The sequence below is a fragment of the Calonectris borealis genome, chromosome 1 (assembly GCF_964195595.1).
Source record: "Calonectris borealis chromosome 1, bCalBor7.hap1.2, whole genome shotgun sequence".
Taxonomy (NCBI): Eukaryota; Metazoa; Chordata; class Aves; order Procellariiformes; family Procellariidae; genus Calonectris; species Calonectris borealis.
This window is the reverse complement of record NC_134312.1, coordinates 101,209,512-101,223,313: the sequence shown is the minus strand read 5'-3', so window position 1 is coordinate 101,223,313 and position 13,802 is coordinate 101,209,512. Positions and strand designations below refer to the sequence as shown.

The following is a 13,802-nucleotide window of genomic DNA, read 5'->3' as shown; positions in this document are numbered from 1 at the left end:
CACTTTGTGTCTTCAGTTTCACTTTTCATTGAGAAACTTCCTTATTCTCTTAGTCATTCACAAAGGAAGTATAATCAAAAAAGTCACAGTTAAGGAAGAATATGTTTAAAAGCAACTGTAGCTTCTTAGTGTCGAATGCAGACATTCCCCCCCCCCCCAAAATCAAACCTCTTCCAGTAAAGAAACAGTTATTTCCTTGGACCCTACATCTAGCCATTTCTTTTTCTGTCTTTTTGCAGAGACATCACAGTCCATTCTAATTGCTTTCCATTTCAGCAAATTTGGCAGTGCTGGTTGCTTCAAACCTGATAAAAGCTCCTTTTAGGTGAACATGCCCAGGCTGCTCTCACATCTGAATTTAGGCAACCCATGTGCTTGCACACATTCTTGGCTCTTTAAATCCTCCCACTACTCATATTCTAAGACAGTTCATCTGTTAAAAATGTCATGGAAGGTAACGCACATAATACGTGCACAGTTACCCAAACTTAAATACAGTATTTTTTTATAAGGGAGGAAGATAGTTATTAAATTGTTTTTGCCTCTCAGATTTTCCCACTGAGAACTCCCCCAGGCAGACTCCAAATGAGTAGTTTCTGCATGGCCAGCTGCTCTTTTGACCACATACTCATTCCTGATATTTTCTTAACACAAATGAAACTGTGCCACGTCAGTCTACTGCAATTCAGTCTATTGACAGGGTTGTTATTCCATTAATTTCCCTCCAGCTTGGTGTTAATGTAAGTCTGGATCTTGTACTTCGCTAGTGGAACAGCACCTCTTGCTAGAACAACTTCCACTTTGAGTTAAGTGTGCCTATTGATAGCAAATCTACTCTGACTGTTTAATAAACTATCCCCACATTATCTTCTCTGTAACAAATTTGCATCTTCAGCCTATATTTCACAGCTCTACATTAACCAAAACAAACATCAACTGAGGTGTTAATAAGTGTGGTGACTCAAGGTTTTAGTGAATTAAATGTGTAGAATCTTATATACATTTATCTACATTTACCTTTAATGTTTAGTTTCAGTGGAAGGGCTGCACGAACTCGAGTGGCAGAATTCCTCATTACAGGAAGCAGCAAAAGATCACCAAAGCTTTGGTGCTCAGAGGCACGTCACATTTTCAACAGAGTAACTTTTAACTGCAGAGCTATAGAGCTCAACCCATTGGGTATTTGTGCTGAACCATTTCCTATTAAAGAAATGACTTTTTCACTTAATAATGGCAGTACATTGCCCATTGGCAGTGATAACTACTCAAGCTAAGTTCAAGGTTACTGAAGCAAAGCTACTGATTTAAGTAGAAAGATTGTACAATGAAAATAATTTTTTATTTAAGGCAGTTACATTTTAGATATCTAATAAGAATAAAAAAGTTAAGCCACTCTGTACATTTAGCCTGGCTACTAAACCAGAAGGAAAGATTTGTACAGATGGTATGAAAAAAATTATAAGCTACATTTTCTTTGTGGAAAAAGGAAAAATATCATGGAAACTACAGCAGCCCCAGTTTGAAATCTAGATAATGCAGACAGATATAGTCATCAAAAGTATTTATCCTCTACCACTGAAGGGATCACCATCAAAATATGTAATGGCTCTATACAGAACACAGTTTACCTCATTTGTAGAAAAATTTTATTAAAAGTCCTGTGTGATGGATTACTTAGGCTAAAGCAGCAGGCAACCAAGTTGGAACAGAAATATTGAACAGAACTAGTTAAAAAACAGAAAATAGAGAGTATAAGCAAATAAGATCTATATCCAGCAAGGGAAAACCACTTAAAGCAATCCTACTGTACATGTTAGCATTATGGTAAGAACAGTATTTTTTATGATAAAAAAGAGTGAACCAGATACTCCAAGGATTAAAAAGATTTAATCCAAGGATTAAAAAGAGCAGAAATTTGGACAGGTAAAGAAAAAAAATCTTCATCAACATAGCAGAAAAGACAGCTGTAAGAGAATGGGCTGGAAGCACATAAAGCTACAGAATATGTAGACTGCATCACTTTGACTTACATTTTAAATAGAAAAATCAGACAAAGTAATATTAAAAGAGATTAAAGAGAAATACAGTCAGGACTTCAAAAAGATATTTTCTGAGTTAAAAATATGTACAGTAGGTTCCATGTAAGATACAGAATTTGAAAAAGAAAAGAAAAAAAACCTGCATCCATTTTGCATCAAGCAATATGACAGTTTACAGAAGGAGAACTATAAGCCACTATAAATCAACACTGTAATGCACGTTAATGCACATTTTCCCTTTACTTGTACCTCACGTGAATGTTGGTAGGATAACAACAGAGGTTAGGGAGTGGAAAACGTGTATTTTATCACTGTGTTTCTGTTTGCCTAAGGGAACACTGGAATTTCTGTAACTAGGACTCTGTCCATATTCACCATGATAGAATATGAAGAAAGGTTTTGCTTTATTACCTGAAACAGCATGCTTCCTCAAAGAAACAGATTACCTCAAACAGCAGTGTCTTAAAACCGCTTTATAACCCTTGGAAAAGATACAGATTTCAGGGATTCATAACTCCAGCTACCTTGTTGCTTTAGGTAGTTGATTGTCACTATATCTGATCTCAGTGAAAAGATGTATACTTACGCTAATTAGATGTTTTCATCAAGTATATTTGATAACACAGAGATTGATACAAAACAAAAAGGTCAGTCATGAGGGCACTTCATCCTAAAAGATGGGAGAGTACAGAGTGGGAAGGAGGTGGGAAGGGATCAGCCATCGCTGTGTGAAGAATTATGCTGCTTAACGTAGGTAGGGGAGCGCTAAGACTGAGGAGTGGTCTCTCCTGAATGAATTCAAGAGGAAGGACTGCTTCTCACTACATCTCCTAAAGGATACTGGAAAGAAAGTAAGCTATAAAGGCTTGCATGTCACACTGAGATATTGCACTTCTTGGGAAATACCACTGATGCAGGAAGAGAAAATCCCTATAAAGGTGTATTTCAGGATAGCATCAACCACAAGTTAGCAGGGTGTTTATCTGCGACACTATTCAGGCTTAATCCAGTGTAAATACAGCAAGCATTCTTCCAGTTTTTTGTTTATGTCCATTATTAAAAAAAAGGTTGTAGCTGTGCTGTTCAGCTTGGACATTGAAGAGAAATACTTGAATCCATGGTGAAAAAGTGGCTAACCGGCTAAAAGCAAGGTATTCCTTCCCTAAAGTCCATACTGCAGGGCACTAGAACGTGCCTCAGAGGCTGAACTGAGAGCTGGTACATCAGCGGGGGGGGAGAGGAGGATGGGTACCCCTGTGCGATGACAAAGAGACGGATCTGCAAAGCAGCAATGTAGCAGGAGCTTGTCTGACTCTCGAGGAGTCGAAGGATACTATCATAAACTCCTTTGTTTTAAAACTGGCTTTTATTTGGAATCACATGAACTTTACTGAGACACAGGCAGTAAAAAATTCCTAGACAACCCCCACCACCCGTGAGTTGTGAAGTTTGTGGCATATCTCTACTGTTAAATATCATAAAAGTGATTATTTTGTGATTTGAGGTACTTTAATGATTTTTCTAACATCAGAGACCCTTCTGCATTTACATATTTCTTCCCAGGAATCTAATACAAAAAAGGGAGAACACGAAAAATTATGATGAGACTTCAGCAAATCATAATGAAAATACCTTTCCGACACTGTCCCCTCAATGAACACATCTAAATAAGTGCATGGACTGAACTGTAAATATTTTGTTGTGTTCTCATTGTTACCACTGATAATATGCTACAGTTCTCACAGCTAAACTAGAAAGGTTTAAAAAACTGCCAAGAGCATGTTTTCAGACTGCAACATGTGAAAAAAATCCTGTAGTATCATTTCCACGAACAAGTAGGTAGAATTCATGGGTGGGATTAAGAAAACATGGAGGATTATTATGTTGTATATCTTTTTGGTGGTTTCTTGGGACCAAATGATCCCAAACTCCCACTTAGACTGGAAATATGTTGGGTTTTGTCTTTTCACATTATATCATGAAAGTATTTCTTTCTCTAACAGTAGATATAATTAGGGAAAAGGGCGGGAAATTTTACAAAACTTAAAAGGGACTTAGAAAATGTGAACAGATGTCCGATTTGCCAGTAACCACTATTCAACTTCATGCTCTCTTTGTACACGTTTCTAAAATATTCCGTATTTGTGTAGGGTTCTGTCTTTGCACCATTCACTTAAACCAATGGCATGGCACTTTTCTTTTGTAATTTTCATATATCTATCTTAAGATTTTAAAGAAAGTAAAATTTACTACCAGGAGGTCTGGTGTCAGTCAACTTGTTAAATAAACTAGTTCTCTCTGCATGATTTTTAAAGTTGTATTTAATTCTACATCTGTTGTCCCTAAAATAAAATTCTGGGTTTAAGACTGAACCTCTGCTTCAAAGCTTGAATTTCCACTTCTCCCCACTTTTTTTTTCATGCAAGGCATTTCAAATGAGGTTATTTGCGGCTTTGGAACAGTATTCAAGGTTTTCTGGGCATTCAAATGAAACACAAGCTTTTACCACAATGACTGCTACTCTTTGCTAATTGCTTTGGGGCTGCTGAAGCAGAAGAGGGAGCACTAGCATCCCTTGTGCTCCCACCCAGACAGCAACAACAGAATTATCACAAAATGATCCATTAGTACAAATGTATCTTCTTTATTTTATTTATTTTAATTCTCTCATCTTTCTCTTAGGTAATAGTATGTGGCCAATACCATGAGAAGAAAAATTAAAACAATAACAACAGCATATAGAGCTGTGTAAATTTAAAACAGTAGAAACTGCTATTTTGTGATTACTTTTTTAAGTATGGCACATAAAACTTCACCTCCATGACTTAATATGATCCATCATGTCATTTCCTACCACCATACATACTGTGATATGAGTATTTATTTACTTTAAGGAGAAAATGCCTGAAAAAAACTCTTCCCCGTTCAAGTTTTCCAATGGGATTTATCAGATTACCTTCCAATACAATCCTGGTGCAGACCTTGGAATGCTTGGTGGAGGCCCAGTGTTTTATTTAGACTGCTGTGCAGTGTGTCACTTACACTGCTTATCTTGTAGGAGGTTTTTTGATGATGATTCTAAGGAAAACATGTCAGAAACCCTTTTTGTAAGGCCAAGTTAAATGTTGTGCTCCTAAGAGTCATTTGACAGAAAATATGTCTTTGAACATATTAAATATAACTTCTAAACTAATCTATTCCCTAGATCTAATTAATTGATCTAATCTAATTAATCTAATTGATTTTTTCTAATACTTACTCATAATAAGTAGTTTATGAAAGAATCTATGACGATTCCTCTCTGAGGCATCACAGAGTAAAAACATTCTCTTAAACATTCTCTTGCATCAAGCTGTATTTCGAATTTCATTGGACTTGTCACAGATGTTAAGGTTACAGAAAAAAGGAATCTCCAAGATATCAAAGGAGAAATTCTCAGTAACTTACATATGGCAAACTACTGAAGCAATTGCTGTTTAAAAAAGATGATGTGATTGCTATTTCTAATTACAGCATTTGCAAACAGATTACCATTTGTCTAACCTTCTTTAAAGGATATATTTGAAGATAAATTGCCAATACACAATAAATCTATTTCACTTGTGAAAGAAGATGGAGTCTTTTAAAGGTAATGGAAATGCTAGCTATTGTAAACACTACAATAAAAGAAACTAACACTGGCTTCTCTGACCTGGTGCGTTCTGTGAAATTATTGGTAGAGGAAATACAACAGTCTGAGGATAAAACTGTTTCAAGATGTTGAACAGTCTAAAATAATTTGCCTGGGATACAACGGATCATCAATATGGAAGTGTACCAAAGAATAGATTAAATGATCATATACTGAGAGAGGTGACCAGACTTTCTGGATTGGATATCGCTTACTGCAGATAAAGCAAAACATTCAGCTATCTAGGAAGAGGGAGATGCAAGCCCATTATGTATGAAATTGTTGAAATATGCATTTGCTGTTTTACTTTATTTACTTTCATGACTTCTTTACAAATCACAGAAAAGATATGAAAATAAATTCCATATGACTTCACCTCAACATCTGGAGGTCTCAACATTTATTCCCACTCCCACTTGTGCTACACTGTCACTTGGACCTTTTTTCCAGGTACTTTCATAAATTTTTGATTCCTTACTGTCCAAGGCTGCCTTCAGGACTTGGTACCTTTGTTCCATTAAACTGCGTGCAACTGACTTTATTGATAGCTCTGCCACCTCACATCAGCATTTCACAGGCACGGAAATGACACTGATTCAGCTTCTGCAATAGTATTTTAATGGTAGTGGCTCACCCGCCTTTTACTGAAAATAAAAGAACGGGAGACTTTAAAGGAAGAAGGAAAAAGATTTCAAGCCAACTAACATATGAAAGGAGATAGCTGATGTCCTTAAGAAATGAGGTTTCTGTCACTGCTGCCTGCCTGTCTGTAATTCCTTCCATTAATAATTTAGCTCTTAGCTTAGCTTACAGAAAATCTCCATGCTACACCAACTCCAAATATTTTGTGAGAGCATGAAAAGAGTGACCCAAATGAAGGAAAGCTCAAGAGTGCACCTCTGCTGTTTGGTCTCTTCTGCGTGCTGGCTGGCAGGGAGCGTGCATGTAACTGGAACCAGCTACAGCACATCTTGTTTCTTGCCTTTGCTGAGGTGGTAACTCCAGCACAAAACAGAGCATAGGCAGCAGGATGAAATGGACTTGCAGGATACAGATCTACAGACAACTTGGTTTTGCTGTTAATGTGTCTCATAGATCAACTTACACTAAGCAAGGTACTCTTTTCCTATTACTGTGTTCCTGTCTTCCTTTTGGTATGTAATATATTTGATGGTATACTTAAAAAAACCTAACAAGCGTAAGTGACTGCATTTACTACACTACTTAGAAGCACTACATTAGAATGTATGCTGGAAGTGTCCACTAATGAACCACGTACCTCAAGAAGCTGAAGACACTTTGAGAGACACCCAAAACTCGAGTTACTCATTCTGTAAACTGTGTTTTATATCTTTTTACACACTTTTTTCCCCCTGTTTGCTGGAAAGCAAGATGTAGATATCCCTTTTACACATTTCTGTATTTGAAAGAATGCACATTCTGGCAACCTTATGCTCGGGACTATTACTCTAAATGTTTAGCCAAAAATCTTAGCATCTAAGAGAAAAAATCGAAGAGCTTATTGCTGTACACACAATTAACACATTTTTCATCATTTAGGAAATAAATGCATATTCATCATCACCCACTTCAATATTTCTCTTGAATCTAGTTCTGCAAAAAATATCTGCATTAGGTAGTTTTGTTGCGATTTATAAACGGGCCAGCTGAGCCTGTGAATAATGAAACGGCACAGACTATTGTCAAGGAACTGGGTACCAACACACAACCTCACACTTTATTTTTCATGCTTAACATTAAAACCCCATAAACATACAAGAAAGGAAAGTCAGTAAATTGCTGAGAAAAATTCCATTCAACTTTCTAACTCATTAGCTTTTCTGAAGATGTATTTCCCTCTGTTAGTTAAGATCTCTTATCTGAGATGATCTTATGTCTACAGACCTGTATATATTACCCTTTTTCCAGAAACTTCCGACTATACTCTCCCAGTCCATTCCAGACAGGCAGTGGCTACCAACATTGCAAACTGCCACTTCTTTTCCAACCTTGAATTTCTGAGCGAGTTAGAAATGTTTTTATCGCCGTAAAAAGGTTTTCAGTTTCCATGCATGGGGCTGAGCTGCTACGACAGATCGCACCTAGTTGGTCGTTTCCCACCATCTTGTGCTTTACAATCACTAGTGTACTCATCTTCAGAATATTTTTTTGAGGCAGGAAAGGATCACCTTCTACAATAAAGGTACTGAAACAGGAAAATTAAGTAACTTGAATGAACAGCAATCTATCCTAGCTTACTTCCCTGGGAACAGCTGATGAGATGGTGGTATCTCAGAGTCAACATGCAATCTGTCATTTCCACTCATGACAAAGGTAAACAGCACCATGTTGTTATTTCTTGTGACATTTACTCAATCTGAACAAAGACAGTATCAACAGTGGTTACACGCCACCTGTCTTAGAAACATGATGCCTCTGTAGTGACAAAATGTCCATCTTCTATGGGAAATGGCATGTTTCCATGGCACACAACACTAACGTATGTCAGTTAAGATACCATTTATCAGAAGTTTTTTGACACTTTATCAATATATTTAACCATTTTCAATGCATTAACATTTTGAAAACCAGGCTCGGTATTCTAAACACTGGGACAAGATCACAAATGGAAAAAATAGGATTTGAGCCAAAGCAATATGAATTCACTATTATCTTCCTGTCTTCTTTGCTGTGCTTGTGACTAGAAAAAAAAGTCTTCAAAATATTTTATACCTTTTGGGAGTCAAAACAGAATAGATGTTCCAAAGTTATCAGACAAAGAAATAAATAGTGTGTGTAGCTACTGGCTGGGTATCGGATTAAACACAAACCCTAGGGGGTTTTCCCACCACCGTCTATTCTGCAGGGACATGCAGTATTGCAATATACAAAAATCACTTTTCTGTCCTTGCAACATTTACTTCAGTGTTATCTACTATTATGCACTAAAAGTCTTAAGCCAGTAAAATCACAGGCTTAATGTACAGTAACAGAAGCAAATTATCTATATGTGTTTTCCTAATATTTGCTGCTCCTTGCCCTGTGATTGATTACAAGTAGAATGTCTGTTTATTTACAGAGATTACATAGTTCTCTGCATATATTGGCCTCAAACCTAGTCTATTTTTCTCGCTGACTTAAATAGGAGCAGGATTAGATCTCTGATGGAAGCTTTACTGCATAGGAAGCATTGATTTGAGAGATTAGAAATACACTGTTGTGGCAAAAGATATTCTTCATCACAGCTAAGTAAAACAGGTTACAAGACAGTCTGTTGAGATGCCTTAAGTGTTTTCATCAGCCTGTGTCATTTTTTTCCAAAGCATAGCTGATTACATAGCCTCATTTCAACAGTAAACTGGAATGGCATTAAGTAAGTAATTTGTTTGAGCCATGGAGTATTCCAAGGACAAGTAAGAAAGATATTTTTCCTTATTTGGAAAAGAAAGCAATATTGTTAAAGCCACATACTGCTGATTTAGTGTATGCCATGACACAAATGTAACACTGGCATGAAGAAAACTCAAACCCAGCTTCGGGGTTCCACTGTTAAGCACTTACCTGGAGTGCTGCTCCAGCTAGATTTAGGCATTAGATAGAAGGTTGCTGTCAGGAATTTCACATTTCCTTCTTGGGAGCAACTTTTGAAGAAATGCTGTGGCTGCATATGGATTTACTTTTCTCAAACTAATGGGCAGGTACGCTTTGCACTAAGCTGACTACATATTGTAGCAAAGAACTTTTTTTCATAAACTGTCATGAATTTTAGGAATAGACACTAAACAGTAATTCTATTCTTTGCATGTACATCTTTTCATTTGTGCTATTCTGAACATACATTTCCTTCATACTAACTACCAAACTGGGTACTGAGGTCACTCTAGAGAGTGCTCTCAGTGGGCACAGCTTTGCGGAAGAGAGCGCGATTTTTTAATTTATTTCTTCCTACTGCCTTTCCTCAGAAATCAGAATCAGATCCTGCTGCAGTCTTTGCTAGGATGGTCAGGGACATTTACATTTTTAAAATTGAGCCACAGAAGTCTGCATTTATAAGTAAAGAGTTCCTAAACTACTATGTAAAAAAACAGCTGAAGAGGAACAATATTACTGGAGATGCCAAAGGTTCCTGAATTTTCATAAAATTACTGTGTTACAAATCTACAGAATGGTTTAAGATATTTTAATCTTACTTTATTATTTGGATTGAAGCACTATACTCAGCCTACATGTCAGAGATACATAACTTTTAACATTCATTTGTGATCATTGATATATCTAAGGACCATCCCCTGCATTGAGATATGAGCGGTATTAGTAAAACATTACAGAAATACTGGTGTAAGAAGCATAAAAATTTGAATGAAACTTTGCTCATTATTAAGGGCTGCCCACATACTTTTCAAAAATAGCTTTAGCTCCTTCCTAGATACTTTTTAATCTGTGTCTGCTTAGGGACATAAATAATTTCATTGAGTCCACATACATATCTGTTAAATTATGTCTAATCAGCTTTTTCATTTTCTCCCAAGCTATGTTAATAAAACAGGAAATTAACAGGACAGTGGTTCAAAAACTTTTTATACGTGGTCCTTGTGTTCCCACAATCAGCACATTTCATGGTCTCAATCTTCCCTGAATTGAATGGAAATGTGAAGGAGCTGTTGATCTCACACTTCCCTAAGTTATACAGAATCTGGGCTTCTGATGCCCGGTTACATCTCACAGGGGTGCAGATCTGTGGAGTAGCTTGAGTTGTTTAATATGAATGAGCAGTTACTCACAGCCTACGCATTCAGCCACACTCTAGTGAGTTTGTCTCTTTGCTTCTGTGTCAAACTCAGTTTTTCTAGAAACATATAATCTCTTTTAAGCCTTTATACTGCAAACAGTTAAGCATTTACCAAAATTTGCTTACATTAATCTCTTAAGTGTAGTTGTTTCTATAAATCCTCCACATATTTAAATGAACTTAGGCTAAAGATTTAATTATCTACAACGTAGCCCTAGTTACTCCCGCAGAGCTCTAGATTCGTATTATAAATGTGTATTTTATGCAAATTAGATCACATTGCACATGTTGAAACTTGCATTTTTATTTAGTCCCACCAAAGTATGCAAATTAGAAAGATTCTATTAAATTCTGAATAAAAATACTGTTGGAAACAATATTCCTAATGTACTCTTAATTATCCAGTGCTTAATGAATTCCTCTAGACAAATAATATTTTAGTAGCTGTTGTATTTTAAGGATTTGAAATAATTATGCTTTAAGATTTTAAAGTTTTGAAATTTGCATACTATTTAGATTATCATTTAGCTGCTTGCACTTCTACATGTTGAAATAAACTATTTTATTCCATGGATAACAAAAGATTTGTAGGTGGAGGTTATAGCTTTTGATAGACTAATTGATATCATGGAAAAAACAAATTTTCTACTCTGTCTAAAGCAGACCAGAAGAAAGGCTTTTGTGCATGAAAGATTGAGTGCTGAAGTAATCTAATGAATTAAATTACCTCCACCTACAAACTTTGTCTAATTTATGTCCACATACCACCATCACCATAATAAAGGTACTACTTACACTTTATGGAGTGATAACGCATCTCTTACCAGTTGCTTCACCTACATCACTCTCCCAATAGCCATCCTATACCCTCAGCCTCAAAACCCGACAGCAAAATTCCGTCATTAGAGATATCTGAAAGCAGAAGCAGCCCCACTAAGGCCTGTGGCCTGTTGCCTTGCAGTTGGGAAGTTCTCAGTGAACTCTGTATTTTGAGTGAGTGAGGTTTTTTATGCTCCACTTGTTAACATCTGCGCAAATTATACCTTCTGGGATCAAATTCTTAAGATTTGTTCTCTGCTCAATGAAATATATTACACTGTCAAAGACATGATACATCAAATCACAGTGAAAAAAAATGTTCATTATTTTACCTGCAATTGAGTAAGGGGCATTCAGATTTTAATACAACTCTTACTGCACATTAATGCTAATGTTTTTCTCAATATGGAAAACACTCATTTTGTAAGTGAAGAAATCCAGTGTTATCCCTCACTTCAATGGGATGGGAAATAGCAACATCAAATGCAGCAGAGAAGCTCTGGTACACACTTTAAGTTGTGATAGATCTTTAGTAATCTTCAGCCTCTTAAGGAAGCTTTGTCCTTTATTGAACTTTATTTCCCACAACTCACTAGAAAGCCTAACTTGAGAAGATTTGGCCCATCACCTATAAAAAAATAAAAGGTTTAAACATGCTGTTCTTTGCAGAATAGTAAACTTTTAATAAAGCCTTTTTTCCATTTACATGTATATCTCATTTCTCATTCTTTCACAATATCTGGAAATAAAAAATGGAAATAAAATGAAGAGATTAAAATATTACAAGACATATTACATTTCTAATCCATCTATTCCACCCAAAAGCATTAAATCACCTAAAAAAAATTCTTACATAGCCATGCTGAAGCACTATTTCTCACAAATTTTAACATTCTTATTAGAATTTTGGGAAGCAAGTTGAAATCTGTGTTTCTTTATATGGGCCAAACTACTTTCACATTTTCTTTCTGTCAGAAATATTCATGTGAAACATTTGTTTTGAAAAGACCCACTGGAAAACAATCACATTTTGCTCATGTTCTTGTATTAAATATGTGTGGACTTGCAAGTACATCTCAAATCAGATGAAGAGGGGAAATCTTTTATCTAAATAAATTCAAATTAATTCAGCACCTTTCACTGCCAACGTCTGTTTCTTTGTGAGTATAGATGTGACTACTGTTTACTGTGGCTAAAGAAAATCTGAAAGTAGCTGTTGTCATTTAAAACTCTTGTGAGATGCATGTTTCACTCTTCACATTGTATTTCCAAAAGTCTTCATCCGAATGCTGCAGTTCTGAGCTACAAGTGATGTGCTCTTTGCAACCTATGCTGGAACGCCCGTGGTCACTCTTGGCTCCTATTTGCAGATCTTCCTTCTGTTTCCCTCGGCATCACAAAGCCTCTGATGAAACAAAATGGTTGCTGATAGCTGTCTGAAACAGTATGTCGAGCTTTATACTTGAAAGTATGCTTCAGTTGACGTAGAGGGGAAAAAATCACTTTTGTGATCTTGCGAAATAGAGAACTATTCATGTGCCATTGATCAAAAGGATTAAGTTACACTGAGAAAAGGCTCTATTATGATAGATCAGATGTTTTGATTAAATTTTCTAACCTCTTGCAGTAAAGCCAGTTTTCCCATAAAACTACCTAGTGCTGTTCTTTAAAGAAATGCTCCCCATGTAAGTTCTCACTACAATAAATATTGTTTTAAAAATGTCAAATTAGAACCCTGAGTATGCTACCACTAGTTGCAAAAAATGACTTCTTGCAAATATTATACAGAGTGTAATCATGTGAGAATGGAAGAGAAAGAAAAAGTTTTCTTAAGCTTTAAGAGCTTCTTAATTCCAAATGTGGGTCCAGTACTGGCTGACCCCGAGGTAGCTTGAGTGAGATAAGCCACTTTTTTACTGCATTTCCCAACTATTATTTGACCTTTTTCATGGAAAGAATTTGGCATCATTTCATCAGCAGCATCATGATCTCAGTAAGCCTAAAAGGTTAAAACCCATTTGCTTTCAGAAATATCAGGTATGCTGAACCCTTTGGAGTGACAGAGTGGAAATCCATGGAACGCAGGAGGGGAACGCATCTCCCAGAACACCGAGCCCCGCTGGTACAGGTATGCCGAGATCCCCCTGTTCCTGCCGTAAAGCTGCTTCAGAGCACTGACGGTGAGAAACTTAGTAAGTTAATAAAGTTAATAATAATAACACAGTAAATCTTCCTAACTGATGCTCTAATATACAGTCAAAGTCCACAGGACATGTATCACAGCCTCAAACTTGAGATTATGTTGAAGAGAAATGATGTATAGGCCTTGCGGGGGTATAGAGCCTAGAAAGAAGTTCACTCCAACTGAAATACGTTCTTCTCAGGAATTGCCTCCTATGATGGTATTTATAATCAAAATTGCAAAAGCATCTTAACTTGATCAAGACAGCAACTTACACTAAGGATTTAATTCTCAGAGCCAGTA

General features: G+C 36.4%; 1 protein-coding gene across 2 annotated transcripts in view; it reads right to left on the bottom strand.

Annotated features, from left to right (window-relative positions):
- EPHA6 (EPH receptor A6) overlaps positions 1 to 13,802 on the bottom strand; it is a 515,739-nt gene that overhangs the window by 428,403 nt on the left and 73,534 nt on the right. The window contains exon 3 of one of the 2 annotated variants that reach the window (XM_075169512.1): positions 3,589 to 3,606. The exons of the other annotated variant lie outside the window; for it this stretch is intronic. Within the exon in view, the coding sequence (XP_075025613.1) occupies positions 3,589 to 3,606 (18 nt within the window). The remainder of the gene's footprint in view (positions 1 to 3,588; positions 3,607 to 13,802) is intronic. 2 annotated transcript variants of the gene reach the window in all.